Source organism: Sapajus apella, unplaced genomic scaffold (genome assembly GCF_009761245.1).
Source record: "Sapajus apella isolate SASKATOON/1434 unplaced genomic scaffold, GSC_monkey_1.0 scaffold140, whole genome shotgun sequence".
Classification (NCBI taxonomy): domain Eukaryota; kingdom Metazoa; phylum Chordata; class Mammalia; order Primates; family Cebidae; genus Sapajus; species Sapajus apella.
The window spans coordinates 2,621,820-2,648,665 of record NW_022437080.1 but is presented as its reverse complement, the minus strand read 5'-3'; the positions used below and the strand labels follow the sequence as shown (position 1 = coordinate 2,648,665).

The 26,846-nt window shown below is 43.3% G+C and overlaps 1 protein-coding gene and 1 pseudogene across 12 annotated transcripts in view; both read right to left on the bottom strand.

Annotated features, from left to right (window-relative positions):
• The window catches only part of SAP130 (Sin3A associated protein 130), an 87,588-nt gene that overhangs the window by 18,365 nt on the left and 42,377 nt on the right, over window positions 1–26,846 (bottom strand). For all 12 annotated transcript variants that reach the window (XM_032263968.1, XM_032263975.1, XM_032263976.1 and 9 more), the window contains exon 15: window positions 19,026–19,130. In XM_032263968.1, the coding sequence (XP_032119859.1) occupies window positions 19,026–19,130 (105 nt within the window). The remainder of the gene's footprint in view (window positions 1–19,025; window positions 19,131–26,846) is intronic.
• LOC116540463 lies at window positions 9,149–12,085 on the bottom strand (annotated as a pseudogene).

Sequence of the window (26,846 nt, the reverse complement as noted above, 5' to 3'; positions counted from 1 at the left end):
ATCAAGTTTTTAAACATTGAGAACAAAGATCATTAAAGCTTTCAGAAAAAAAATGAACATATAAGATATAAAAATTAGCACTCAAAAATAGTATCTGGGTTTCAAAAGTAAAAACAAAATGTAGAAGACAACAGAATAGTACCTTTAAATGTAGGCCACTCTCTCTCTCATATATATATGTCAGAGTGAGAGAGAGAGAGGCTTTCTCACTGTCCTGCCTAGGCTGGAGTGCAGGGCACGATCATGACTCATTGCAGTCTTGAACTCCTTGACTCAGGTGGTCCTTCCGCCTCTGCCTCAGTAGCTGGGACTACAGGTGTGTGTCACCATGCTTGACCAAGTTTTGTATTTTTTGTAAAGGCGGGGTTTCGCCATATTGATCAGGCTGGTCTCAAATTGCTGGACTCAAGCGATCCCCCTGCCTTGGTTTCCTGAAGTTCTGGGTGAGCCACCACATTCAGCTAATATTTTTAAAGAGCAATGATTTCCCATCTAAAATTCTGCCTGCCATCCTATCATTTAAAAGTGAGGGTAGGAGTTGTGTTTCAGGAATGATGGAGTAGACATACTTTTTCCTACTCCTCCCACAAAGTATAGCTAAAAATCGTGAGTGTTATATATAAAGCAAGCACAACAAGCTGCTGAAAAGTGAGGAGGAAAAGGCACACTGTCTAGGGAACTCAGGACCCCAGGAATGGCATGGTAGTCAGTTCCCTGGATTTGCTTTTTGCCTTGTGTGTCCTAGACCGGGTGCTGGAGAAGCTGATGACCCGGAAATGCCAAAGAGCAGAGACAAAAAAAAAAAAAGTCCCAAGAAAAGCCTACTCTCTCCAGCCCAAGAACCAAGAAAAAGGGGTGGCTTGGCATGATGAAAATCCTGTAGACAATAATTGCTCTACTCCAGTGAAACACCAAAGAAACAACTGCAGCCCTGGCCAAGGCTGAGAAGAGCCTAGACTTCCTTGGCCAGGTTGTAATGAGGGGCCTCAATCTCCTCCCAACCCACTACTCGTGCAGCATCATCAGAGGCCAACCAGGAACCTGGCCTTCACTGCTCACCTGGTAGTAACAAGGCAATGCCCCTTCTTCCCTGCTGGGGTAATTTGAGAGGAGGTCTGCTAAAGTACAACCTATACATAAATCCAGTCTTATAATTTAACACTTGAAATGTCCAATTCCAAACAGAAAATCACCCATCTTATCAAGAAACAGGAAAATCACAACTTGATAAGACAAAATGAACGATGAAGGAATTACCTGACAAGGACTTTAAGGCAGGTATCAGAAATATGTGTCAATATGCAATTACAAATTCACTTGAAATGAATGAAAAAAATAGAAATATCTTAGTAAAAAAATCAAAATGATAAAAACTTTGGAACCAAATGGAAATTAAAGAAATGAAAAACATAATAACTGAAATAAGACTGTCTTGCTGCGTTGGTGAGGCTTGAGTGCAGTGGCTACACACAGGCATGATCATTGAGCACCACAGCCTCCAACTCTCGACCTCAAATGATCCTCACTCCTCAGCTTCCTGAGTAGCTGGGACTACACAGGTGACAGCCATCGCATTTGCTTTAGAAACAAAGAGGCCGAAGACAGATCAGTATAATTAGCCTAATCTGAACAATATAGAGAAAACAGACCGAAGACTGTGGATAGGATAAAGATGTTTTCTGATATGCAAAGTATAAAAAACTGGTATCTTGGGCATTCTTTCAGTACTGCTGAAGAGGTGCTCTTACAAATCAAGGGAGTAAATCAAGAAAAAGGAAGCATACAGGCTCCAGGTGACAAGATGAAGGGAATTCAGAGCCTGGTGGAGAAAGGAGGCACCAGGAACAACAGCTGGGCACCAAGTCCAGACAGGGACTGATACAGACTGGGGCAGGGAGAAGCAAGGCTTCAAGTAGGAATATGATCAAGAAAAAGCACAAATCACAGAGATCTGATAGGTTTGCCTCATTTAGAGCAGTTCTGCAGGTTTGGTGGAGTATCTGAAGATGAACTAATGATACCTAGAAAAACCTACACAAACATAAGCCTTAAAGTACTAAATGACTTAAAAAAATTAAATCCATTTATATTGACAACTATTGGATTTACTTTTTAAATGTTTTACATTTTCCAATATCTTATTTTCCTTATAAGATTTTTTATTTTATTATTTATTATTTTTAGAGATGGGGTCTCGCTATGTTGCCCAGGCTGGAGTGCAGTGGCTACTCACAGGTGCAATCCCACTACTGATCAGCACGGGAGTTTTGACCTGCTGTTTCTGACCTGGACCAGTTCGCCCCTCCTTAAGCAACCTGGTGGTCACCCACTCCCGGGAGGTTGCCATATTGATGCTGAACTTAGTGTGGACACCCAACTGGCATGGTGTACTACAGCTCAGAACTCTTGGGCTCAAGCGATCCTCCCACCTCAGCCTCCCGAGTAGCTGGGACTACAGGCACACGCCACCACGTTAAAAGTTTTTTTAAAAACTTAAAAAAAAACAACAACTCCTTAAAAGTTTTTTTGCTTTGAATTAGTAGCACATTCACGTTTCAAATGATATATCGAGAAAGCTCCCTTCTAACCCATCCACTATTACCTTCCATACCATATCACTGTATCTCAGCATTCCATTGACTCTAAGGTGGCAACAATTACAAACTGAACCATTATTTTGTGTACACTTAAAAATGCAGTAATAAAATTCTAGAATATTAAGATGTCATCAGTTTTAAGTAATATATTGATTTTAGAGATGCTATGGTTTTAAAGCCTTGTTTTTCACAATCAGTGAAATACAGTAATTTTTTGTATGCCCTTATAGTACTTATGTATGTAGACATAAGCAAATATAAATGTTTTTTTCTTTTCTTTTTTTTTTGGAGACAGAGTCTGGCTCTGTCGCCCAGGCTGGAGTATAGTGGCATGATCAGAACTCACTGCAGTCTCGACCTACCAGACTCAAGCAATCCTCCCACCTCAGCCTCCCAGTAGCTGGAACCACAGGGGTGCACCACCACATCCAACTAGTTTTTGTATTTTTTATAGAGTTAGGGTTTTGTCATGCTGTCCAGGCTGGTCTCAAACTCCTGGGCTCAAGCAATCCACCTGCCTCCGCCCCCCAACCTCTCTAGCAGCTGAGACTACAGGGGTGGACTACCATGCCTGGCTAATTTTTTTTTTTTTCGACTTTAGTAGAGACAAGGTCTTGCTATGTTGTCCAGGCTGGTCTTGAACTCCTGAGCTCAAGTGATCCTCCCATCTTGGCCTCCTAAAGTGTTAGGATTACAGGTGTGAGCCACTGCACCTAGCCCAAATGTTATTTTCTTACCCAATCTCCCTGCTTATTTCAAAAGTGTCATAGCATATACCTCATACCCTGTTTTACTGATTCATTTGGGTTGTGTTTTTGACTTATAACCATATTTTATTTACCCAGTCCCCTATTCGTGGTAGAGTGCAAAGACCAATACAGTTAACAACATTCAATGGACTAAAAAACTACAAATATAACTGGGAATATTTGGAGGCAGAAGATGAGTGGAATGCACACATCCTACCAGGAAATGCAATACCCAGACACAGTGGATGAACCACATGCTGTCAGACTTCCCAATGTATGACATTTCCTTGCTTCTCTACACTAAGGAATTTGGGGAACGTGAGGGTGGCATGAAAACTACAGGGTGAGAGGAGGTGCTTCTGAGCACTAGTGCTGACTGCTCAGGAGAGCTACATTTCAGAGTGGAGCTACCCAGGAAGCAGCAAGCCAGCTGAGATCTTTCAACAGAGCCCTTCCAACTCCGGTGTGTTAGCTCTCAGCACATTGACACCTTTTTCATCTGATACGTATGCTAGTGTATCTGAATAATAAATTACCACACATAACTTGGAAAGAAAAATGCTTCTGTAATTTTGGTAAGTATTGCCAAGATGCCTTTCCATAAGGGTTATAACAGTTTGCACTCTCACCAAGAATAAAAGCACCCTATTATCCACAGCTTTTCCAACAGCATATTTCAAACTCCTGGCATTTTGCCAGCATGAAAGGTAAATGATAGTGTCTCAGGGTGCTCTCAGTTTGCTCATCTCTTGATATAAAGAAGTTGAAGGCCGGGCAGCACTGGCTCATGCCTGTAATCCCGGCACTTTGGGAGGCTGAGGCAGGTGGATCACGAGGTCAGGAGTTCGAGACCAGCCTGGCCAACATGGTGAAACCCTGTCAATACTAAAAATACAAAAATTAGCCGGGCATGGTAGTGCGCCTGTAGTCCCAGCTACTCGGGAGGCTGGGACAGAAGAATTGCTTGAACCCAGGAGGTAGAGGTTGCAGTGAGCTGAGATCGCACGACTGCACTCCAGCCTGGGCAAGAGAGCGAGACTGCATCTCAAAAAAGAAAAATTAACTGAGCATCATTTCACATGTTAAGGACCATTGGTACTTCTTTACCTGTGAACTAATTGTTCAAAAAGGTTGCCCATTTTTCTACTCGACTGACTTACTTATTCTTCATTTCTGGCAGTTATTTTTTTATTTTTTTTTGAGACGGAGTTTCGCTCTTGTTGCCCAGACTGGAGTGCAATGGCATGATCTCGGCTCACCGCAACCTCCGCCTCCTGGGTTCAAGCAATTCTCCTGCCTCAGCCTCCCGGGTAGCTGGGACTACAGGCACGCACCACCATGCCCAGCTAATTTTTGTATTTTTAGTAGAGGCGAGGTTTCACCTTGTTGACCAGGATGGTCTCGATCTCTTGACCTCGTGATCCACCCGCCTCGGCCTCCCAAATTGCTGGGATTATAGGTGTCAGCCACTGTACCCAGCCCTGAGTCAAATTTCCCAATACTTTCTTTTTATAGATTCTGAATTTTGAGTCATAATGTGTATGATTTGGTTCTGTGTACCCGCCCAAATCTCCTCTTGTAGCTCCCATGATTTCCATGTGTTATGAGAGGGAGACGACTCTCCTGGTGGGAGACGACTGAATCATAGGGGCAGGTCTTTCTTATGCTGTTCTCCTGATCGTGACTAAGTCTCACAAGATCTGATGGTTTTAAAAATGGGAATTTTCTTGCACTATCTCTTTGCCTGTCGCCATCCACGTAAGATGTGACTTGCTCCTCCCTGCCTTTGGCCATGAGTGTGAGGCCTGCCTAGCCACATGAAATTGTGAGTTCTCCATCAAACCTCTTTCCTTTGTAAAGTGCCCAGTCTTAGGTACATCTTTATGTGCAGCATGAAAACTGACAAATACATAATAGAAAATATCCTTCCTGTTCTAAGATTATAAATAAACTTATCCATGTTTTCTTCTTTTGTTATTTGCACAGAACTAAGTAAGTTCAATGTAAAAAACTCCTTTTGAATTTTTTTATGGTTTATCTTGATTGGGTTAGTGTTGGCAGGGAAACTAGAAACAGGAATGACAGGAGAAAACAGAAGCCCTTTTAACCCATTTAAAAATGTTTTTTGAGAGCTGGGCATAGTGGTATGTGCCTGTAGTCTCCCACTCAGGAGCCTGAGGTGGACAATGACCTGATCTAAGGAGTTCAAGGGTTCAGTGAACTGGTCACACTACTGCACCGCAGCCTAGGTGACACAGTAAGACCTTGTCTAAAAAATAATTAAATTTAGGCGGACGCAGCGGCTCACGCCTGTAATCCCAGCACTTTGGGAGGCTGAGGTGGGTGGATCAGGAGTTCAAGACCAGCCTGGCCAACATGGTGAAATCCCGTCTCTACTAAAAATACAAAAATTAGTGGGTTTGGTGGCACATGCCTGTGATTCCAGCTACTCAAGAGCCTGGGACACGAGAATCACTTGATCCCAGGAGGTGGAGGCTGCAGTAAGCCAAGAACCTGCCACTGCACTAGAGCCTGGGTGACAGAATGAGACTATCTAAAAACAAAACAAAACAGGCCGGGCGCGGTGGCTCACACTGTAATCCCAGCACTTTGGAAGGTTGAGGTGGGCGAATCACAAGGTCAGGAGATCGAGGCCATCCTGACCAACATGGTAAAACCCCGTCTCTTCTAAAAATACAAAAAAATTAGCTAGGTGTGGTGGCACGCACCTGTAGTGCCAGCTACTTGGGATGCTGAGGCAGGATAATCGCTTAAACCTCGGAAGCAGAGGTGGCAGTGAGCCAAGACTGCGCTACTACACTCCAGTCTGGCAATAGAGTAAGACTCCATCTCAAACAAAACAAAACAAAACAAAAACAAAACACAACAAACAAAAAAACCCAGACTGGTCAGGAGTGGTGGCTCATGTCTGTAATCCAAGCACTTTGAAGGCCAAGGCAGGCGGATCACCTGAGGTTGGGAGTTCAAGACCAGCCTGACCAACATGGAGAAACCCTGTCTTTAAAAAACCAAAAAAAAACAAAATACCCAGTCTAACACTAACCCAAACCCAGTTACCTTGGAGGCAGAGCTGGGAGGATCACTTAAGCCTGGGGGGGTCAAGGCTGCAGTGAGCCAAGCCATGACTGTGCCATTGCACTCTAGCTTGGGTAACACAGTAAGAGTTTGTCTCAATAAATGAATGAATGAACGAACTAATGAACGAACAAGGAGGGGAAGGCAGGCACGGTGGTGCACGCCTGTAATCCCAGCATTTTGGGAAGCCGAGGTGAGCGGATCGCTCAGGAGTTTGAGACCAGCCTAGTTAACATGGCAAAACCCTGTCTCTACTAAAAATACAAAAATTAGCTGGGCACAGTGGCACATGCCTGTAATCCCAGTCACTCAGGAGGCTAAGGCATGAGAATTGCCTGAACCAGGGAGGTGAAGGTTATAGTGAGCTGAGATCACGCCACTGCACTCCAGCCTGGGAGACAGAGCAAGACTGTCTCAAAAAAAGAGAGAGAGGAAAAAAAGGTATAATTAACACAAAAAATTAATAGTATCTATTTCCCCTTATTATTATATCCTATTTATTTGTTGTCTGCTAGAACTGATGGGGCCTGAAAAATGTGAATTAAAGCCCTTTTGCTTCTAAGCTGCTTTTTGAAACCCTCCTCATACTTCTTATAAATTCTGCTTTATAAATCTTGATGCTACATTATTTGGTACATGGATATTCTTAACTGTTAGAACTTCACTGTAAATTAGATCCTTCAGCATTATAAAGGACACTCCGTGTTCTGCATTTAAGCTGAATTCCACCTTTTCTGGTAAGATGTCAATCTGTTTACCTTTGCTTGATAAATCATTTGAAAAAATATTTGTGTGTGTGATTTGAGTCCTCAGATGACATTATCTTTTTTCAGTGGTATTTTAACATTGGTTTCCATGGGATTACAATCAACAGTTTCAATTCATACCAATGTAGTCTGCATTGATACCAACTTAACTTCAATAACATACAAAATGTGAAAGGATGGAAAAAGATATTTCATAAAAACGGTAACTGAAAGAAAGCTGGGGGCCTGTATCAATATTAGAGAAAATGGATGTTAAATCAAAAACAAAAGACAAAAGACAGACTATATTAATAAAAGATTCATTGAGAAGACCAGGCTGGGCGTGGTGGCTCATGCCTGTAATCCCAGCACTTTGGGAGGTTGAGGCAGGTGGATCACAAGGTCAGGAGATCGAGATCATCCTGGCCAACATGGTGAAACCCTGTCTCTACTGAAAATACAAAAATTAGCTGGGCTTGGTAGTGCGTACCTGTAATCCTAGCTACTCTGAAAGCTGAGGCAGGACAATTGCTTGAACCCAGGAGGCGGAGGCTGCAGTGAGCCGATATGGTACCATTGCACTCCAGCCTGGCGACAGAGCGAGACTCTGTCTCAAAAAAAAAAAAAAAAAAAAAAAAAAGAGAAGACCAAAGGGCTGGGAGAAATAATCAAAGGGCATAATGTTTCAGTTAAGCAAAATGAAGAAGTTCTAGAGCTCTGCTATGTGACACTGTGCCTACACTGAACAATAATATACATTTAAATTTCTCCCTACCAGGGCAGATCTCATGTTAAGTGTTCATATCACAATAAAGAGAAAAAGATACAGCAATTATAAACCTTCACACATCAAAGAACGGAGCCCCATATAACAGAATATAGGAAGGAGACACTGACAGAATTAAAGGGAGAGACAGAGAGGACAACGAGAATAGCTGGAGATTTCAGTACCCCACTTTCAGTAACGGGTGGAACATCCAGACAGAAACTCAGCAAGGACACAGAGGACTTGAACACTAAACAAACTAGACCTAACAGACATAGGGAATACACCCAACAACAGCAGACTGCACATTCTTCTCAAGGGCACGTGGGACATTCTCTAGGGTAGACCATACGTTAGGTCAAAATTCAAATTTCAAAAAATTACAAAGACTGAACCCACACAAAGGATCTTTCCCAAGTATAATATGAGAAGGAAAATGGGAAAATTCACAATGACATGTGACAGTTCTTCCCTGAGTCAGATAATGGTTTTGAATATATGCAGAACACTTCCCTAAACTTTTGGCATCTTCATAATGTAACAGCTATAGTAAAGCAATTTTTTTTTTTTTTTGAGATGGAGTTTTACTCTTGTTGCTCAGGCTAAAGTGCTATGGCGCCACCTTGGCTCACTACAGCTTCTCCTTCCTGGGGTTTGAGTAATTCTCCTGCCTCACCCTCCTGGTAGCTGGGGTTACAGGCACCCACCACCACCACATCTGGCTAATTTTTCATATTTTTAGTACAGACAGGGTTTTGTCATGTTAGCCAGGCCAGTCTCAAACTCCTGGCCTCAGGTGACCCACCCACCTCGGCCTCCCAAAGTGCTGAGATTACAGGTGTGAGCCACCGTGCCCAGCCTTTCTTTTTCTTTAAAGACAGGGTCTTGGGAGGCGGAGGTTGCAGTGAACAGAGATCATACTACTGCACTCCAGCCTGGGTGACAAGAACGAAACTCTCACAAACACACAAAAAAACATGGGGTCTCACTCTGTTACCCAGGCTGGAGTGCGGTGGCGTGATCTCGGCTCACTGCAGAGATCCGCCTCCCAGGCTCAAGCAATTCTCCTACCTCCCACGTACCTGGGACAACAGGTGTACCACCACGCCTAGCAAATTTTTGTATTTTTAGTACAGACAACGTTATGTCTGTTGGCCAGGCTAGTCTCAAACTTCTGACCTCAAGTAATCTGCCTGCCTCAGCCCTCCAAAGTCCTGAAATTGTAGGCATGAGCCACCATGCATGACCTGACAAGCACCTTCAAGTTCTGTATGACTAATGTTTTTCTCCATTACTTTCTTATGTCTAGATCAGGTGTTGACAAACTATATCCCAGCCCAACATCAGTTTTTTTTTTTTCCACTGAAAACTTTACTTGAAAAAATAAAACTTCAAATATTCAGGTGAGACACAAACCCAATGTTCTTGCTTTGAGGCCTATGAATTAACATGGGACACTCTGTGTGGTGGGACCGTTCCACTGAGAGTTCGAGTTCCCGAGGTAACAGTTCTCAGTTACCTTGGGAACCCCAGCTACTTGGGACTCGCGTCCCAAAGCCACGAGGGTAGCTTTTGTCTTGCTGGGAAGCCGGCTGAGGGCCTGCCAGGGCTGGAGGACCAGCTCTTCCGGGCAGGGCTCAGGGCCTCTCCCAGAAAAAAGCTTTGAAGTAAAAAGGCAACGAGAGGCCAGTGGGCTCCCCATGATGGGTCCTTTGGAGGTAGATTTGCTCCCCACCATGCATGCAGGGCTAAGACCCCCAAATGAGCCAAAAAGTCCATGCCGTTGGAAGGGCTGTAGCTTGTTCAGGCCATGAGCCAGGATGTATGGTGGACAGTTCTCCAAATAAAAAAGGCCCAAGGGTTTGTCTACACTGCTTACCTGCTGGGGCTGTGAGTGGGGAGATGGCGGCCTGCCTAGGGCTCCTGGTGCTGGGCTTGGGAAGTCACTCATTGCAAAGGGCAGGCAAGTGAACCAGGGCCACCTCTGTCCCCAGCCTGTGGGAGGAGTGGGACCCTAGCCCTGAGAAGGGCAAGAATGAGACCTTGAGAGTGTCACAGGAGTCCTCCGCAAGTGATGGGCTTTCAGTCATCAGCCACAATGGAGAGGGCCTGGACCTGAGTTTGGCCTCATTCTTCCGTTCCTGCTGCTTATCCGAGTGGCCTGGCTGGTCAAGCTGCTGGGTCAGGTCTGCAAAGGTCTTGTGCATTTCCGAGTAGTACACCACCTGCGCTCAGATGAGGGACTCGAAGCTGGGCTGGAAGTAGTTGAGGCGGCTGCCATAGAAGCATGGCGTCTCCTCCAGCAGCTGCCTGTTCTTGGCTTCAAAGTCCTCCCGCATAGGCCGCAGCTCCTCTCGCGCATGGTGGAGCTTGGCCAGCACTGACCCCGTCGTCTTCTTTTCCTCGTGCTTCTCTACCTTGGCCTGCAGCCTCCTGCAGTCCTGCAAGGCCTGTTCCCGCCGTTTCACAGCCATGTTGAAGCTGGGAAAGCCGCTGCCGAACTTTTTTAAGGGGTCAATCACAGTCTTCTGGATCTGGTTCACCTTTTCAACCAGAAGGTTGAAAGCATCCATCCGCTTCACGGCAGTGTCCAGGGTTGTCACCATGTTCAGGAGGTCCTGGTCTTGCTCACAGAGAGTATTGGAGAGTAAGTCCAAGCATATCTTCATAGCAGATTTTGACATGGCAGGGCATGGTGGTGGTGGCAGCAGCTCCCAGGGAAGGAATGTCTTCCTTTTGTGATCAGTGCTTGGTAAGAAAGGTGTGTGTTTACACATCAGTAACTGGCTGAGGCTTAGGAGCTCCTGATTTTTCCTGACAGCGCACACCATGATGTGTGATTATATCCATCCTCTTGGATCTCTTGCAGGTCTTCCTTCTAGAACGTAAGCTCCTATCCTGCCTTGCTGGTGACTCTCTAGCACTGAGAGTGCCTGGCACACACGGGTTCTCAGTCAGTATCCAGGTCAGCGTCGGCTGTTCTTCATGTCTTTCTGCAGCCTTCGGGGTCTGCTCTTCCAGCCTCATCCTTCTGGGGTTGACACTCACTGCTGGAGTGTTCCATACTCCCTTTCAAAGTCTCTCTCCACTGTTTTGGGCACAATCTGTTTTTTGGGCTGCCCAATCTTAAAAGGAATCCAGCTCATGGTCCCAAACCTGGGCCTGCCGCCGAGGTTCTCAGCCACAACTCGTTCCTCTCCCAACATCAGTTTTGTAGATGAAGTCTTTCACAACAGCCACACCGACGTGAGGACTCATGATAGAGACTACACGACTCACAAAGCCTAAAATAACTTATCTATTTTTTCCCTTACTGAAAAAGATTATCAATCTCTGCTTAGATGATCAATAAAACAGTAAACAAAGTGCTATTGATGATTTCTGTGGAATAAGTGCTCTAACCAGGGCCAATTTCAAGCTGCCAATGCTATATCACTCAGGGTGGAGTGGGGTGGGAGTGCAGGGGGAAACGTGAAACAGCACACCATTCTACATAATTATTCCACAGGAAGGGTGAAATGTAGCTGAATAATTAGCAAGTGCTGGGTTTTAAGTATTTACTATATTTAATTATGAGTTTTTACACAGTAATATAATTGTTTCAATGGCTGTATTTAATGCCTGCCTTATAAAATTCCTGATACTGTATCAATCTAGTCTTTTGAGTTAGTACAAGTCAAGTTCAGCATGTCTTTACTTAATGTTTCATTTAAACTTTCCTGAATCACTTTGTGCTTGGTGTGCCTCTGCATACAAGGCAGAGGTGGGTTTTGCTTTGTAATGCAATCTGGAATTAGGCAAGTTAAGGCCTGAGCTCCTACAACAAATCATCACAAACCGTGTGGCTTCAACTGAAGTGGCCTGTCTCACAGTTCTGGAGGCCCGGAGTCTGAGATCAACGCATCATCAGGGCTGGTTCTTTCTGTGGGCTGTGAAGAACAAACTACTCCATGCCTCCTCTCCCAGCTTCTGGTGGCTTTGCTGGAAATCTTTCTTATTCCTCGGCACCTTCCCAATCTCTACCTTCATGTTCACATAATATTGTACATGTCTATGTCCTAATTTCCTCTTTTTCTAAGAATGATAGTCATGGGTCAGGTATGGTGGCTCACGCCTGTAATCCCAGCACTTTCGGAGGCCAAGGCAAGAGGATCACTTGAAGCCAGGAGTTTGAGACCAGCCTGGGCCATATAGCAAGACCTCATCTCTACTAAAAAAAAAATTTTCATTAGCTGGGCATGGTGATGCATGCCTGGAGTCTCAGGTACTTGGGAGGCTGAGGTGGGAGGATTACTTGGGCCCAGATCACACCACTCACTATACTCCAGCTTGGGTAACAGAGCAAGACCCTGTCTCCAAAAAAAAGAATACCAGTCATATTGAATTGAGAATTCCCCCTACTCCAGTAGGGCTTCACCTTGACTAACTATATCTGCAATGACCTATTTCCAAATAAGGCTGTGTTCTGAGGAACTGGGAGTTAAGACTTCAACATGGCTTTTGGGGACACAATTTAACCCTCAATGAAGCCACTGACATGTATTATGATGCATGCTTGATCTTACTTTTCTCTCATACTATGTTCTGTATGGTTTTTCTTTTATCTTTTTTTCTCTTTAAAAAAAATTTTTTTTTTTTAGACAGGTTCTTATTCTGTCACCCAGGCTGGAGTGGAGTGACACGAACACAGCTCACTGCAAACTTAACCTGGCAGTCTTAAGCAGTCCTCCTGACTCAGCCTCCTGTGTAGCTGGGACTACAGGCCCACACCACCACATCTGGCCAACTTATAAATTTTTTTGTAGAGCTGGGGTTTCGCCATATTGCCCAGGCTGGCCTCAAACTCCTGGGCTCCGGCCATCTGCTGACCTCAGCCTCCTAAGGTGCTGGGATTACAGGTATGCGCCACCACACATGACTATCTTTCTTTCTCTTTTATTTTATTCACTTTTTCATTTCCATCTTCTACAGCCAATATTGTCTTGTGTAGTTTTATCTTCCTTCTGTGGTGTCTTCATTAGTTCTCTACTGAGTCCTGTCAACTCCTGTGTCATCACTTTATGTTTTGCCATTTACTCCAGGAGTCTTTTGTATTTGATCTTTGTGTTTTCCTTCACAGAGATGGTTATTTTGTTATGTTATTTAAATCCATGGTGGTGTTTCATTATAAATTTCATTTGTCCCGTCAACATTTTTTGGTCAGTGTCTTAGGGAATAGATTAGTATACTTTGTTGCTCCTTTCCTACATTTTAATTTAATTACCTTAGTATTAATCCTTTTCTGTTACTCATCAGTGAATGGAGTTGGGCTATTTCTAAAATAGCCATTTATATGAGATTCCTTTTACTTGGGTGTAGGCGTGTAGCGAGTTCATTCTCCCAGCTAGTTATTTATTCACAATCCAAATGCTCTCTTCTTTCAGGTGCCACAGATTGACTACTGCAAATAAGGCCAGTCTGAGTGCCTGTGTGGGCCCTACCTCGACAACTTCTCAGAAGCACACCAAATCCAAGAAAGATTCTAAAAAATAATAGGCCCTGCTCTCCCTATTTCTGCACCTGCTGTTGCTCACAGGAAGACTTTTGTACTTCACGGAATGCTCTTCACATTCAGGAGCAACACTTGAAAACTAAGTCCATATAAGTCTTTGTTTTGAAAACAAAAACAAAAACAAAAACAGGCCAGGTGCAGTGGCTCATGTCTGTAGTCCCAACATTTTGGGAGGCCAAAGTAGGAAGATCAGTTGAAGCCAGGAGTTCAAGACTAGCCTGGGCTACACCGTGAGACTCCCATCTCTACAAAAATAGTATGAAAATTAGCTGAGCAGGCCGGGCATGGTGGCTCATGCCTATAATCCCAGCACTTTGGGAGGCTGAGGTGGGTGGATGACTTGAGGTTAGGAGTTTGAGACCTGCTTGGCTAACACAGTGAAACGCTGTTTCTACTAAAAACACAAAAATTAGCTGGGTGTGGTGGTGGGTGCCTTTAATCCCAGTTACTTGGGAGGCTGAGGCAAGAGAATCACCTGAGGCTGGGAGGTAGAAGTTGCCATGAGCCAAGATGGTGCCAGTGTACTCCAGCTTGGGCAACAGAGTGAGACTGTCTCAAAACAAACAAACAAACAAAATGGCTGGGCGTGGTGGCTCACGCCTGTAATCCCAGCACTTTGGGAGGCTGAGGTGGATCACCTGAGGTCAGGAGTTTGAGACCAGCCTGACCAACATGGGGAAACCCTGCCTCTACTAAAAATACAAAAAATTAGCTGGGTGTGGTGACGGGCACCTGTAATCCCAGCTACTTGGGAGGCTGAGGCAGAAGAATTGCTTGAACCCAGGAGGCAGAAGTTGCAGTGAGCCTATATCATGCCATTGCACTCTAGCCAGGGCGACAGAGCAAGACTCTGTCTCAAAAAAAAAAATTAGCTGAGCATAATGATACCTACGTGCAGTCCCAGCTGCTCAGGAGGCTATAGTGGGAGGATCCTTGTGCCCAGTAGTTCAAGGCTGCAGTGAGCTATGATCACTATGATCACGCCATTCCAGCCTGAGTGACTGCGCAAGACTCTGTCTCCAAACATAAAACAAGTAAACAAAAGCCCCAAGTGTTCCTTAGCTGAGGACTAATTACGGCACCAACACACCTCAGAATATCACACAGTACAGGGAAACGGTCACTTTGTCTGGTTTTTCATTTTCTTGACCTCTAAAGATGCTATGTCCTCAAGCATGGCCCTTGCACCACTTCTGTTCTCTATTTCTACTACCTTCCACTCTCATGGCTGTCAAGAACATATATCTACTTACAATTCCCAAATCTCTATCACCAGCATGGACTTCTATCTTCAATTCTAGAGTTGTATTACTTAAGAATTTTCTATCTGTCTATTTGACATCTCCACTTGGGTGTCTAACCACTTAGATATTGTAAGAGTAAAATGACTGAAACTAACCTGATTTGTTCCCTGCTATTCTCACAGCTTTTCTGATTTTAGAATTCTCAGGTAAAGCATGGGAGCTATCCTTGAGTCCTCTCTTTCTCTCCATTCAATCAGAAAATTTTGTCAGCTGTACCTTCAAATCATATCCAGAATCCAAACACTTGTTAAGACGTACGGGTGTGCTGTTCATGCCTGTACTGTAATACCAGCACTTTGTGAGGCTGAGGTGGGAACACCGCTTGAGCCCAGGAGTTCCAGAACAGCCTGGGCAACATGGTGAAACCCTGTCTCAACAAAAAAATGCAAAAATGAGCTGGGTATGGTGGCTCCTAAGTAGTCCCAGCTACTCAGGAAGCTGAGGCAGGAGGACTGCTTAAGCCTGGGAAGTTGAGGTTGCAGTGAGCTGAGATCACACTACTGCACTCTAGCCTGGGTGACAGAGTGAGACTCTATTTCATTAAAAACAAACAAACAAACAAAAACACACACCCACACCCCCCATGCAGCTTTAAGCCACTTAAAGGTTTTTATCAGCTCTCACTTGGTCTTCCTGCTTCCACCCTTGCCCTGCTGCAATTTATTCTCAGCACAGTAGCCAGAATGATTCTTTTAAAATAAGTCATATCATGTCACTCCTATGCCTTAACCTCCAATGCCCTCCGTCTTAGAATAAAATCCAAAGGTTTCTGAATAGAAGCCCTAATAATTCAGCTCTCAAGGTCATCTCTAAGCCATCTCGTACAATGCTCCCCTCTTGTTCTAGGCTAGTCTTCCTTGCTGGTCCTGTGATTCCTAATATATAGGCAGTCCTCACTGAGCATGAAGCTCACACATGTAAAAATCAGAAAGAGTCATACAGTACACAAGGATGCTTCAGTGAACAAGGGACCACACACACGACAGTGGTCCTATAAGATTACAATATTGTATTTTAACAGTTCATTTTCTATGTTTAGATACACAAATATGAAACGCTGTGTTACCACTGCCTACAGTATTCAGTATAGTCCTGTACAAGTTTTTAGCCTAGGGTCAATAGATTGTACCATATAGCCTAGGTATGCAGTAGGCCATCCCATCCTGGTTTGTACAAGGATGCTCTTATTATGTTCATACAACAATGCAATTGCCTACTGATGTATCTCTCAGAATGCATCCCCTGGTTATGCAGCTAGCTCTACAGTCCCCATATCACCATGTAACTAACAGAAGCACATCATGATCAGTAACTAATCACATCACTTCTTTTGAAGTCTGGTAATGATCAATCACTGAACATCATCTGCATAAACAGATCATGAAGACAACGAAGCATGTAGTTGTGTTGCTCTCGCTTCTTAGTGATAAACCGATCTGAAATTTTAAGAAAATGAACACTGAATGTGAGAGTCAATGAGGATGAAATGCAACAAAAGACCAAAAAGGGGTAAGGCCAGAAGTGAAATAGTTTGTGATTTGAAGATTTCAAAATGGTCCAGCAAAGACAAGAAAGACTAAGACCCAGACTTGTAAAAAGCTGTGGTACAGACCATACTGAAAAAGTCCAGTGAATAGAAAAAGGAAGGTCAAGTAGCTTTAATATCATCTTTCAGTTGAAACTGCACTAGGAAAGCCACTTATGATACAAATAGTGTTTATTTCTATTTTGGATTAAAGATAGTAATAACCAAAAAAAGATTATAATCATTCAAAGCTGAAGTGTTGAAGTTAGTTGCCACACTGAAAGAAAATGGTAATTAGGGAAACGAATTACTGCCAGTGAAGACAGGTTTCAGCACTTCAGAAGTCAATACGACTATGAATAGTGTTGAGTGAATCAGCAAACTGCCATCACAGAGAGAGATGGTGCTATAAAGTGTGTACCCAGAGTCCAAGAAGAAGTGAAGGCCAAGTGGTTTTGAGGAAAAGGATGAAGAGGTCTCGAAAGTCAAGCTGGCAAAAACCTTCACATTTAACGACGTCTTGGAGATGTTCCACAACACTGAAGGGCAAAGGGTAAAACCGTGGAAACAGACCTCAACTTAAGAGTGTGACAATTCGCCAAGGCTTAGAGGAATTCTCCCTCTGTACTTTAAGTTAGACAATGAGAAAAGGCAAGCACTCTTCCAACCACTCTGTGTTTCTAATGCTTTAAATGATACCGTATTAAGTAAATATTCGTTTCACTATTTTTTCATTTTCCTATATATTACAACCTACAGAAAGAAAGTTTTTAGGATTTTCACAAAAGTTTTTATAAGTCACAGAATAACTATAACCTTTCCATTGACTATCAAGAACATTTTGCAGCTTCATTTTATATGGTCATTTTTATGTTACCACACTAATGTGCAAAGTCACAAGTCTAAGTTCCCTTATGAAAGCCTTGGTTCTTCTTTCCTCTGCCTGACACATTCTGGCATCAAGGAGCAAATGGCTTATTCCTTCATGCTCTTTTCAGAGAAGACTTTTTCTGTAAATCAGCAACTCTTCCTCTCAGTACTTTTTATTCCCTTTACACTGTCTCTCTTTCTTCCTACATTTATTATTTCTTCATATCCACTAGAAAGTAAACTGAAAGGGAACGGACACACTACATCTATTTTTGTGACTACTCTATATCCCCACATCCTAAAATAATACCTGGCACAAACAAGGCATTCATAATTTTTTTTTTCTCAAATACAGTTTTATAAAGAAGTAGATCTAAATATACTAACATGGTAAAATCTTACTGATACAAGTAAAAAGTGCAAAACATAAAACAATATAATCAGTAAGATCTCCTTTAAGAATCTATCAATTGGGGCCAAGCAAGGTGGCTCAAGCCTATAATCCCAACACTCTAGGAGGCCAAGCCAGGAGAATCAAGAGATCAAGAGATTGACACCATCCTGGCCAACATGGTAAAACTGTCTCTACTAAAAATACACAAATTAGCTGGCACGGTTGCGTGCCCTGTAGTCCCAGCTACTCAGGAGGCTGAGGCAGGAGAATCACTTGAACCCAGAGGTGGAGGCTGCAGTGAGCTGAGATTATGTCACTGCACTCCAACCTGGCGATAGAGTGAGACTCCTTCGCAAAAAACAAAAAACAAACAAAATCTATCAATCGATGTGTAAAGATACTTATCAGAACTGTTATCTTGACCACAGAGGAAGTCTACAGAAAAAAAAAAACAAAACCCCAAAACTGTCACCAGTCAACATTATTTTAGGAAGTGGGACTGGCAATGTGGGTGGACGATGAGACAATAATTTTCACTTTACACTTTAAGTATTTTTATATTATCTAATTACTTTTTCCAATATAATATTACTTGTAGAATTAAGAAGAAAAGCACAAAGGAAAAGCAGGCATTAAATACTGTCATAAGGCTAGGCATGGTGGCTTATGCTTGTAATCCTAGCACTTTGGGAGGCAGAGGCAGGCAAATCACCTGAGGTCAGGAGTCTGAGAACAGCCTGGCCAACATGGCAAAATTCTGTCCCTACTAAAAATACAAAACAAACAAACAAAAAAACAAAAAATAAAAAAAAAAAGGGGCATGGTGGCACGCGCCTGTAATCCCAGCTACTCTGGAGGCTGAGGCAGGAGAATCACTTGAACATGAAAGGCAGAGGTTGCAGTGAGCTGAGATCATGCCACTGCACTCCAGGCTGGGCAACAGAGCAAGACTTTGTCTCAAAAACAGAAAAAACAAAAATAAATACCTTCACGATGTCATTTTTGAATGCCATAGCAACTGAGTGTTTGCTGTAAGGCATATACAAAGTGTACTAAATGTATCATTTTGTTTAAATACACAAAACTTCTATGAGGTAAATGTTATAAGAATGCCCGCTTTATAAATCAGGCAATGGGAATCAGAGAGGTTGAAAAACACGTTCAGGTCATACCACTAGAAAGTCCATGTAAGTTGGGAGTGGTGGCACACACCTATAATCCCAGCTACTCAGGAGGCTGAGGCAAATCACTCAAGCCCAGTTCAAGGCTGTTGGTATTATGATTTTCTCTGATGGCAGCTGAGAATAGCCACTGCACTCTAACCTGGGCAACATAACATAGCAACACTAAGTCACACTTATTAGATGCTCCCCACTGCAACGATGTGTGGTTAAAAGCAAGAGTGGTAAGAACACTTAGGTGCTCACCCTGCAGGCCTAGGTGATCCAGATGTACTCCGCATAGAGCTTTCCACTCGAGGACTAGCAACATCAGGAGGCTGGGGAGGAATGAGGGTTTTCCGAACTGCCATTCTGAAAGAGACAAGAGAAAACCTGGAAAATGCCAGTCCAAGGGCATTAAAGGATAAAAAATACAAGATATACATTTGCCAGACATACCTAGGACAAAATAAAAGCCCTACACTGACTAAGTATTTTTAAAATGGATTTTTATTTTCTCAGATATCACAGATACATTACCAAAAAAAGCCAAATAGTACCAAAAATCTTTAAAAAAAAAAAAAGAGCAGGTCCCTTCCTCATTCCTGCTCATTTCCTGTCAGGCTCCCTCCAGGAAGCAACCATTAGGACTCTTTTAGCCACTACTTCTAGCATGCCACATCTCCTTTCTACTTAATGTTATTAACAATAAAATCCATATTAAGTGCTCACAATCATTATTACACCTATGGTGTTTATAAAGACTTGGAAGCCAAGTGAAAAAACCTGATCCAAGAAGAGTCGGAGATCTATTGTGTTGTGCAGCAGAGAGGCCATGTAAGGCTCTGACAGAGAATTAACCATCAAGTTAGCACTATGAAGATATGAGCAATCTTGACATGTTCAGTTTTGGTAGGGTGGTAGGAACAAATACCAGTTGAGAGTGGGTTTGAGAGAAAATAACTAGACAAGAATATACCACTTTGCAACACTTAATCACTAATGGATCTGGGTACCGATCATCAGAGCCACTAACATCTCAAAAAAGGTGAACATCAGACATCATGTGTCTTCTGGTAAGAGACTCAATCACCAAATTATGAAGTAGTCTTGCCACAGAAGCAATAAAAAAAGAGAAAAATCAGACCAAACCTTTAGAGTCAAGTAAGAACTTACAGAAAATGTGAGGATAGAACAAGAGGAGTTACATTATGGGTGCAGTCAGTTGAACTAAGTTCTTTAAGAAGATATATATAAGTCCCAATCTTCAGTCATTGTGAATGTAGCCTCACTTGAAAAAACAGTCTGTGCAAATGTAATTACGGATCTTAAAATAAGAGATCCCTGATTACATTTGGATGTAGAGCTCTGGATGTGGAGTTTAAGATCCAGTGACAAGTATCCTAGTAACAGAAAGGGAAGGCAGATCTGAGACACAGGTACCAGGGCAGGGCCATGTGGTGACAGAGGCAGAGATTGGGGTGCTGTGCCTGCAAGCCAAGGAACACAAGGGTCAACAGCAGCCACTGGCAGCCGGCATGATGAGATTCTCCTGAGAACCTCCGGGAGGAACTGACCCTGATGACGCCTTCATTTCAGATTTCTAGCTACTGGAACTATAAGATAACACATGTCTGTTGCCTTAAGCCAGAAGATTTATGGTAGTTTGTTACAGAAGTCCTAGGAAATGCATACATTGGGATGCCATCGACAAAAGCCAGAGGGGGTGTGGTCCAGCAGACCAAGTTTCTTCAACAAATAAGCTGCAGGAAAAAAAAGAGATAGAGGAAGCCTCGATAATAAAGTGACTTTAAAAGTCATATTAACTGATTACAATGTATGCATCTTATCAGAATAAATAATATCCAATAAATCAAATAAATAATTTTTTCAAATAAGTATTTTTTTAAATAATATAAGAAAATGAGAACACATGGACACAGGGAGGGGAGCACTACACACTGGGGTCTGTTGGGGGGAAATAGGGGAAGGACAGCGGGGGGAGGGGAGTTCGGGAGAGAGAGCATGGGGAGAAGGGCTAGATGTGGGTGATGGGGAGGAAGGCAGCAGATCACACTGCCACGTGTGTGTGTGCCTATGCAACAATCTTGCATGTTCTTCACATGTACCCCCAAACCTAAAATGCAATAAAATTAAAAAAAAAAAAAGAAAATGGCTGGGTGTGGTGGCTTACGCCTATAATCCCAGCTACTTGGGAGGCTGAGGCAAGAGAACTTCTTGAACCGAGGAGGCGGAGGTTGCAGTGAGGCAAGATCACATCACTGCACTCCAGCCCATGGAACAGTGAGAGACTGTCTCAAAAACAAACAAACAAAAATGTGTGACGTTTCAGACCACTGGAAACCTAAACAATAACTGGCTATTTGATATTAAGGGGTTACTGGTTTTTAAATGTTATGTATCTCTCCATAGGAGCATGCTGAAATACACACAAATGAAATGACATGGTATCTAGGAATCACTTCAAAATATGATAGGAGGGGGTAGCTAAGCATACAGGTGAAGCAAAATTGGCCAAGAGCTGATAAGCTGAGAACTGAAGTTCGGCGACAGGCAAATATTCAAATTTTTTCTTTCTTTTTTTTTTTGAGACAGAGTCTCACTCTGTTGCCCTGGCTAGAATGCAGTGGCATGATCCCAGCTCAAGCGATTTTCCCACCTGTCTCCCAAGTAGCTGGGATTACAGGCACCTGCCACCACATCCTAGCTAATTTTTGTATTTTTAGTAAAGACGGGTTTCACCATGTTGGCCTGGCCAGTCTCGATTTCCTGATCTCAGATGATCACTCCGCCTCAGCCTTCCAAGGTGCTGAGATTACAGGTTGAGCCACCGCACCCGGCCACAAAATTTTCTCATGTTTAAAAATAAGGATAAAAGTTAAAAAGGAAGATCAACTGCACTGCTGCCACCCCACTTGCCGCCCACACTGGCCAAAAATTAACCAAACCAAAAACATATTTAAAAAAAGACAGAACCTAATGAGAAACATCACTATAAACCAACAGAATGACCAAACTCATAAAGACAGCCCAGAACAAGTGCTGAGGTGTTGGTGAGGATGAAATAATGATTACTCCTGGTGAAACAATGATTACTCCTGGTGAGAGTGTAAATGGGTAAAACCACGCAGAAAACCAAACCTATGAAAGTTTAAAATAAGCACACCCTATGACATAGCAAATCCCTCAGTATTTAACAGAAATGTACTCATGCATGAATCAAAAGTTATGCACAAAAATGTTCACGATATCATTACAGGCAAAACATGGAAGCCACCCAAAACATGGATAAACAAACCATGGTACTATTATATATGGTATTTTACACAACAATAAAAAAATTATAATCAAGGCCAGGTGCTCACGCCTGTAATTCTAGCACTTTGGGAGGTTAAACTGGGAGGAATGCTTGAGCCCAGGAGTTCAAGACCAGTTGGGGCAACATGGTGAAATACCATCTCTACTAAAAATACAAAAACTGAGGTAGGAGGATCACCTGAGCCTGGGGAGGTAAATGCTGCAGTAATCTGTGAGCATGCCACTATATTCCAACCTGGGCAGAATGAGACCCCATCTCAAAAAAAAAAAAAAAAAAAAAAAGTACAATCACATGTAATAATGCAGATGAATCACATAAAACCAAGTTATGAAAGTCAGACTCAAAAAAGTCACACACAAAAAATGCACAACATATGATTCTATCTATCCACTGGTTAATTACCTTTGGGAAAAGATGTTGGTAGCACTGTTTCTTGACCTATATTGTGGTTGGCTACTGTTTATTTTGAGACTATACATCCATATCTGTGACTTTTTTATATACTTCAATAAAAATGATGAAAAGGAGACTGACAGAAGACCTGGACACAGCAAATGCAATTTGTTTTTACAAATTAGAGGAAAAAAAAATTTAGGTTGGTAGATGGTAGAGCAAAGTGAGCTCAACAGAAGGACATTGTAGACAGAAGAAATGACAGCATGTTTTTATACTGTTTATGTGAATGATCTATTCAGAAGAAATGACAGCATGTTTTTATACTGTTTATGTGAATGATCTACTAACAAGAAAAAGCTGAGGCTTTGCAGAGGAGGAAGAACTAGAGCATCATTCCTGAATAGGCAAGAAAGGAGACAAGGCACTTTGGAGAGGAGCCCAGAGAGCTTGTCTAGAGGAACAGACAGGAGGCAGGACACGGGGTACTGCCACTGTAAGTATTATAGATGTGATAGCTGCAGACTGTGGAAGTTGTCTTTTGACTGTTTTCTTTTTCTCAAAAAAGGAGCAAGTCTGTTGACTAACAGTGAAGATAGAAGAGGCCTGGGAGTTTTGAGAGAAGGAAACGTAAATCGGTTACCTGGAGGGGTGTAGGAGAGGATACTCTGATGGTCTGCTGAAAGATCCTAGTACGTCTGTGAGGCTAAGCAAGGCCAGTTGGCAAGGTGGCTTTCCCTGCCACAATCTGCTGTACATGTGCCAGCACAAATGAAGCAGAAAGTTGGATTTAAGTCTGATTTTGGCAAAGCGAAGTGGGGAAGGGGGGTAAGGAAATGACCGCAAGTGACCACAGACTCTGAATCAGGAAGAGCAGAGAAAGAGACCATGAGAGGCAGTGAGGAACATGAAAAGGTAGATCAATGGACTGCAGGCTGCTGGGGGTCCCCTCTGGAGCTGGAGTTCTGCTGGGAGGGAGGTGGGAAGAAAGAAGGTGGGCTGGGGCATGGGAACACAGAGACAAGGTCAGGAAGGCTTATTGAGCTTATGCGCTAAATGCCCACACTAGTGGGGAGGGTGGAGGCAGGACAGCGTTCAAGTGCCTGATGGGCCAGGGAGCTAGAAGATCATTTCTGATCATTAAAGGTGAAGACAGGGTGCTACCATGACTAAAAAGTGCCAGGCATCATGTCCTTCCAAAAGGCATACAGATACACCCGCAAAATCTAACTTGACTCTCTTAGCCTCTGGATCTGCCCTGCTCAAAGCCATATGGTGCTACTGAGCACACGAAGTGCAACTCGGGAACAAAATATTTAACGTCATTTCATTTTAATTAATTTGAATTTTACAATGGATACTCGATCCAGTTATTGAGAAATGCTTTATTATCTGGAATAACTTGGCTATTTAAAAATCTACTGTTTCAACTGTAAATTTTATGAAATTTGAATACAAATCAAGTGCTTTTGAGGAGAAATGATCTGAAAATGGCAGCTGAGGCATGACAAGGACATCTAGCCTACCCCCAGGCTGAGTCACAGTAGGGATGTGGAAGAGAGGCAGGGACCACTTCTGCAGGGCAACTTGAGTCCCTGAGGAAGAGCCAGGTTTAAAGCAAGAAGGTGTGGATAAAGTAGAGACAAGGGCATAGTAACATGCAGAGGAGAGAAGAACTGGTCCTGAAATGAGACAGCAGAAATTGAAGTAGAAGAATTGGAAGATAAAGTTGAAGAAATATCAAACGTGGAACAAAAAGACAAGAAAATTGGAGCAAAGGACACTGCAGTCCCCACCCCAGGGATCCCCTGGGGTGGGGACTGCAGTGTCACATGATGACTGTGAATTACAGAGGGCATAGTACAAGGGTCTTTGGGGGGAAGTATGGGAGAAGCAGGCACATCTTTATGTCTCCAGTGTTGCAAAATTTCAAAATACTGGCCTGAGTTTGTTGTATCCATTGAATACTGTGCAGAGCACTTCTGTAATTAGGAAACTCATTTTTTTCAGTTTTGGTAATTTCCTATTACTTTTTAACTCGTTACTCTGTAATGATCCCTACTCCTTTACTCTGATCTCTCTTGCTGAAATGAAACCCATTACCTGGAGGCTGGATTTCCTGAACTGGTTCTTTTTCTTGTCATTTTAAATTTTCTCCTGTCCTTTGCTCCAATTTTCTTGTCTTTTTGTTCCACGTTTGATATTTCTTCAACTTTATCTTCCAATTCTTCTGCTTCAATTTCTGCTATCTCATTTCAGGACCAGTTCTTCTCTCATCTGCATGTTCCTTTTACATAGCACTGTGTTACTGTTTCATGAATGCAACTTTTTCTTCAGTCTTTCTGAAGGCATCACGGGTAGTTCTTGCTTACCTTGTTCATTTGTTTTGTGTTTTATTCTCCCTACCTAGCTTCTACATCTTCCAAGGTGCACTGGGCATGTATTTATTGTGGTTTCTGTCTTTCACCGTTAGAGGTCCCCTCAGATATCTGCCTATCATTGGTTATATGTTCATGATTAAGAGTGGGGGTTCAGGGGAGAGGGACTGAAATGCTGGCTGGGAGTTCTGAGCTTTGGAAGTTCACCTGCCAGGGTTCCATCAGCTAAAAGCAGGGAGTAGACTGGGAAGTGTTCAGCATTCCATACATGCATAGTCAGCCACAATCTCTTTCTGGTAAAATTCTCGTCACCTCCACAGTGCTGGGTGATCCTAGTGGACCGCCTGCAGAGTTTGAACTTGCAGGCTCCTGCTAAAGGCAGGAAGGGGCAGTACAACACATGGCGTGGGTAGAAAATGGGATTCTGGGCTCTAACTTTAACACTTCTCAAACGCAAAGGTTTTAACTGATCCTCCTTAGAAGAGAGAGCCCCTTTCTTCACCCACAGGATCTGCCTGTTGTTGGTCCTTTTGAAGATTTTCCAATTTTAAACAAGGATGGCTCTCAACTTTCCCCTATGCAAGCTTCATATTTAGCTTTCTCACAGCCAGGACACCATGGCAAGATAGTCTGCTTCCCAGCTTCAGTGTTTAGTTGCTACTGTGTCCTCTCCCATTTTCCCCATTCTTGTGTGTTCACAACCCTTTTGAAAAAAAGTTATATAGGGTTATGAGAGTGAGAGATTTAGATGTGTGTAATCCATCTGTAATCTTAACCACAGGCTTTGCCTTGTGTTTTTACTAATAAGGTAACTTTGTCACAGACTGACTTATCCTTTAAAAAATACCAAGTATTCCTAATAAACAAAGATAGATAGGGACTCTGGTCTATGCACAGCTCTGTGCAAATGAAAACCCTGCACGGATCCTAGTCCCAGTAATCTAAGTTTGCACTTGCTTTAGTATTTTGATATTGATGCTATTAGCTCAGCTGAGCCATAGAAACTCTGCTCTCTGAAACACAACTGCTCATCTTCCACCTCCAGAATGGTTAAGCTGAACAGCACAGCACATACATTCCTGCCTATGATCCACCAACTGAGAAGCTTGCATGGAACACAAAACACTACCTGCTACTAAATATGAGCCTTATTGCACTTCGGAAATTGCTTGCCCACAGTGACAAGGAAGAGGAGCAGGGAAGTGCTGGGAAGGGAGGGGCGGGTCCCTGGTGAGGGCTCGACCCTCAGCCTGTGCCCACGGATCTAGGTGAGGGTAGGTATTTTTGTTTTTCCGCCCAAATGTTGCATTTCTCAAGACCCTGGCCTGCCACACCTCCATCCTGCGCCTATAAAAACCTCTAAGACCCTTGCAGGCAGGCACACACAAATGGCTGGACATCAAGAGGAACACATTGGCAAAAGAAGACACAAGTAGCTGAATGGCAAGAGGACATCAAGGGGAGCATGCCGGCGGAAAAGCACATGACACACACTGGCACGCCACCAACCGGCAGGCCACCAACTGGCAGGCCCCCAACTGGCAGAACGACGCAGAGTTTAGCCAGGGCAGTCGGAGGAGAGCCTGGGCCGCCTGGCCCAACTCCAGGGAAAAATCATCTCCCTTTTGGCTCCCCCATCTGCTACAGCTACTTTTACTCAATAAAACCTTGCACTCATTCTCCAAGCCCACGTGTGATCCCATTCTTCCAGTATACCAAGGCAAGAACCCTGGGATACAGAAAGTCCTCTGTCCTTGCCATAAGGCAGGGGTCTAATTGAGCTGGTTAATGCAAGTGGCCTATGGACGGCTAAACTAAAAGAGCACTCTGTAACACCCACCCACTGGGGCTTCATATGTAAACATTCACCCTAGATATTGCTGTGAGGTTGGAGCCCCAAAGCCTGCCCATCTGTATGCTCACCCTAGAGGTTTGGGCAGCAGGGCAGTGAAGAAGCAAGACACTCCCACGGTTGCA